This window comes from Myotis lucifugus, unplaced genomic scaffold (assembly GCF_000147115.1).
Source record: "Myotis lucifugus unplaced genomic scaffold, Myoluc2.0 scaffold_189, whole genome shotgun sequence".
Classification (NCBI taxonomy): Eukaryota; Metazoa; Chordata; class Mammalia; order Chiroptera; family Vespertilionidae; genus Myotis; species Myotis lucifugus.
Window position 1 is genome coordinate 1,336,233 of NW_005871237.1, and position 4,822 is coordinate 1,341,054.

Genomic DNA, 4,822 nt, shown 5'->3' on the forward strand with positions numbered 1-4,822 from the left:
AGGAGAAAGGACAGCTCCAGAGTCAGATGCGAGGATTGAAACCTGTCCCTATTATTTGAAACCATTCCCTATCGGGTGTGATCTTGGTAAATTGCTTCTTGTCACCATGACCCAGTTTTCTTGTCTGTAAAAGTGCACAATGATACCCGCCTCCTAGGATTGTAAGGTAACACACAATGTTTGTGGGAATCGACAGGTTTTTAATAATGATAGCAGTTTTCATTGATGCCATTCTGACGCCTTCAGAAAGTCTTCCACAGATGGGTATTTGGCACATTCTAGTTAGGGAAGACCTCTTGAAAGACACAACTCAGCTGAGAACGGACAAATTGGAGTGCTACAGGCAGTGACAACAGGGTGCTGTGTAGAGAGAGCGAGTTGGGAGGGAGAGACGAGGATAGAGAGCTAGGACAGGGTCTGAGGATGGAATAGCTTCTCTTCGTAAGGGTGTTGGAGTTTCAACTACCGCTCAACTGCAACCAACTTTATTTCCGTAAGATAGCACATGCAAAGATCACTCCATAAAACACTTTGAAAACTAAAGCAGCACCTTTATTTTATACATACAAACAGTATAAAATGTTTATTATGTAAGAGCTGTGTTTTGTTTACAATATATTATATTGCTTCAAGCCAATGCCAAAAGTTCATACATTATATTCCCTATTTTATTGTGTTTACAATATATTATATTGTTTAAATGCCACTCCCACAGTGTTACTTCTTTTCTTTTTTTAATAGTGAATTCTCTGGAATCATGGTAAGGTCAAAATATATTGTATTGAGAGTTTAAAAAGAAGGGCAATTAAAAATGTGACAAATGTCTAAATACATGACAGTAAAATTTGAAATGCTGTAACTTCACGATTCATTGCTTCATCCAAACCCTTGTGATTTATGCTTGTTTGTTCCATTTACCTTCTCTAACGTACCCCTGCCCTTCCACACCATGGATGCATTGTGATTTTGGAAATTACCTGTCAACTACACACTGAAAAGACAAAATGTTAACCTGATCAACTGCCATAATATAAAATCTGTCCCAAAGCACTGAAACTAGAAAATCTATACCATCATGCTACAGATGTACTTAGAAAACTTAAAAGGAAGAGTAAATATCAGCTCAGTGATTTATAATGAAGCTAATAAAATTCAGGCCAGTATTCTTAACTGTAATGAACATTATTTGAACATTCAACACATGAAAGGTTAACAAAGGCTATGAACTTGGTGTAACTTAAAACGTTTCAGATGTCGGAGTTCACCAGATGTAATTGGATTCAGGTGGATCCTGCCGCTCCTCAGCCTTTTTAGGTGAAGGCGTGTGCTGCCTGAGCCCTGCGCCTGCTGGCCTCAGGGCATGCATGAGGCTGGCTCCGTACCCTGCAAAATTATTCACAGCTTAAAAGAAAAGGAACTACAAAAACAGGCTCTTCAGATTCATTATTAACCATTCAAATGAAATCCATTTTCCCTTTTCAACCCAGAGTGAAAGACCACAGCAACCACAAAAAGCTACCTGAAGGAAGAGATGCTACACGTTCAAAATCCCTGATAAAAGAAATCCATTTTACTAACTCCATCAACTCCGGCTTCCATGGAATGTCTGACTCACTATGTATTTTGGCCATGCAGAAACTCCTCATGCAAAGTTTGGATGGATATGATTGAATGGAAGGATCTTCTCCACCCAAGGGCTGGGAACGAGGTAGCGCTGAGATCTCGAATGTAGGGAGACTTTTGCAGAAGGTTTGACTATTGATTCTTTTCATGGCATTGCAAAACTAGCCTCGATTATATTGTTCAATATAATAACCTCCACTCTTCATATAGACCGCACGATCAAGCTATTGCACTAACACAAAAATAGGGATTTGGTAAAAATTAAGGACTTTAATTGCACATTTAGAGAAAGGGTTGTAATTTGAACTGACTCCTTATCAGTGGGGATTTGTGAGTTTAGTCGAGGTGGGCATGTATCTATTTCCAGCTCAGTTGTTGGTAAGTAGAGTGTAGCACTGAGTTACACAACTTGGGACCTCCCTTGCTCCTACTTGTGAACTTTTGGACGTGCTCGGAGCACCGGCTCATTTCTACTGATTTCTTCAAACTGATCCAAGACAGCAATCACATTGTAAAAATCTGCCTCCATCTTCCTGTGCATTAGAGTCAAGTTCGGCATTCCATTTGTTCCTCGTGGTTTTTAAATGCAAGCATGCCATTAAATACGTACTGAGAACAGAAGACTGTGTGCCTGAATGTGCTTCTTTGAATTGTCAGTATGTAGGCTAGTAGCTCATGGGACAGCCAAAACATGAGCCAACAATGTGCTGGAGGAAATCCCTACCCTGCCTCTCGCCCTGCCACCCATGAAGCCCAAACCTCCCTGCTGGCGAGGGTGAGCCTAAGCAGAGAAGTCTGTCTCCAGTATCCTCCTCCCCGCTCAGATGCCTGGGTGCCGGGACCTCCCAACGTGTCACCCCACTGGGAATCTGTTCACAGAAGAACTCTGTGTCTTAGAGCTTCCTTGTTACCACCCTCAAGTCGAAAGAAACCTCATTCTTTCTGCCTTGATTCTCTTAGGTAATGTATAAAATGGCTGGGTGGCCGCTCCCAGACACACATTTGCATTTTAATCAAGCACCAGGGCATCTTCTGGGTGCGCAATGCCTTGCTCGGAAGGAGGTAGACTGATGAGAGAGCTTTCAGCAGCACAGTCTACAAGTGGGGCGCTATCTGAAGTTGGCAGACCTGTCAGATTGCTCATCTCTGCTCCACGACGCCCCTGGCTTGCCTTCTTTTTGGAAGAGTGCCTGGAGTGTCAGCAGGGACACTGCCCCTCATCCTGTCCTCCCGTCACTCTCAGGGGCCACCAGGCCCCAGACGTGAGTCTCAGAGGACCTTTGTAGTTGAATCCTGGGAAGGGTGGTCTGACCTCATCCCTAGGACTTCTGAAAAGGTAATCTGATTTTGGGACAAGCCTTACAGTTTGTATCCAGTTTAGGGTAGAACAAAGGGTTTGGTTTACTCTTTCCCAAAATAGCTCTAGAAAAGGTTAGCTTTCTATAGGTCTTTTGGTCCAAAGAAGGTTTCCTGGTACATATGTCCTAACAGGGATACCATTCAACCATCACCACTTCCGTAAAGGGCTATTTTCCAGAGGAGCCACATTTCTTTTTAAACTGTGCCCACCTGAAGCCAATTCAATCTATCCAATCAAATCAGTAGGTGAAAAAGAAGGAAGTCAATGTATTAGTGTAGCCTAGATCAGACCCAACTACCTTAAAATAAATCAGCATGTGTACCTACATATAAGTGTATTACATATACATAAGAATAATATAATGTGAGCATTTTCAAATCAGCACAAAAATAAATTTGAGGTTGAAAAATATAAATGTAAATACTTGTTATCTATTTATATTAATATGAATAAAATAATATCAGATATATTTTAAAATGAATATATTTTTCTCAGCCACTCTGTTGATCATTTCCACATTTACTGGGCTACATGCTTCACCCTTCGGAGACCCTTGACCTAGAAAAACATCTGATCTGTAAATGATGTGTTCAATTGTATCCATTATTTTGAAGACACGATATGCTAGACCAGCGATTTTCAACCAGCATGCCACAAGAATTTTTAAAACATGCAATATCTGACTATTTAGTCAGGGACACTGACCTCTTTTCCCTTAGATTGTCAAATAAAAAATGACAACAGCCAACAAAAGGATAGCATCTGGTGTGAATGCATCAAAATTCTACCTACTTTTTTTTTGTTAGATGGGCAAAATATGTATTTTTGATGTGCTGCAGAATTTTAGTAATTAGTCTGTGTGCACCATGAGATGAAAAGGGTTGAACATCGCTGTGCTAGACACATGTGGACTTCTGTTAGTGCAGGGTCTTATAGGCTAGTCTTCCTCTCCTGGAAGCAGAGTAAACAGTGGGTCCAGCTTAGGAGGCTGAGCTCTAGCTGCAGACTACACTGAATCTGCATTGTTTCTTTGGTTCACTTGCAAATTGCCTGTCCCTCCCACCAGAACCTGGGCTCCACTCAGCAGAGCCTCCTCTCCCTGTTCACTGGTGTGTCCCCAGTGTCCAGATTCATAGTTAGCACAGAGAAGATATCAACCACGGTGAAACAGTTGTGTTTAGCATGTCTCAGTTTGGGTATAAAACAGGCCAGTGGTTTATTATCTCAATAGTAGTTTGCTTTTTATCATCAGTAAATTGGGAAAAAAACGCAACTCCATCATAGCATCTCTCCCATACTTCTTAACCCTTTCTCTCCCTCAAAAGAACTCATTTAAAACATACCATACCAGTACAATTTTTAAAGATTTTAAACAGCAGAACTCTTTATGTTAGATATGCTAGTTGATAAATCTTGAATGACAAAATCAGAGCCATGAAGATACAATTCTGCATTTGATTTAAAATCTTACTTTTTTTTTCTTTTAAAAAATATTTTATTGATTTTTACAGAGAGGAAGGGAGAGGGATAGAGAGTTAGAAACATCGATGAGAGAGAAACATCAATCAGCTGCCTTCAGCACACCCCCTACTGGGGATGTGCCCACAACCAAGGTACATGCCCTTGACTGGAATCAAACCTGGGACCCTTGAGTCCGCAGGCCGACACTCTATCCACTGAGCCAAACCGGTTACTTTTACTTGTCATTGCTTCCCTACTTAATAGACCCATACTTCCAAATCAACCTGTTTTACTAATTTAATCTAGGAAATCTTTGTGGTGATATTTTACAATGAGGCATTCTCTTTACACTCTCAAGCTTAGGCTAAAGTGTAGAGA

The 4,822-nt window shown here is 40.9% G+C and overlaps 1 protein-coding gene across 2 annotated transcripts in view; it reads right to left on the reverse strand.

Annotated features, from left to right (window-relative positions):
• Positions 1-530: 530 nt before the first annotated feature.
• The window catches only part of WIF1 (WNT inhibitory factor 1), a 70,935-nt gene continuing 66,643 nt past the window's right edge, over positions 531-4,822 (reverse strand). For both annotated transcript variants that reach the window (XM_006096854.3, XM_006096855.3), the window contains exon 10: positions 531-1,383. In XM_006096854.3, coding sequence (XP_006096916.1) covers positions 1,262-1,383 — 122 coding nt within the window. In that variant the 3' untranslated portion in view covers positions 531-1,261. The remainder of the gene's footprint in view (positions 1,384-4,822) is intronic.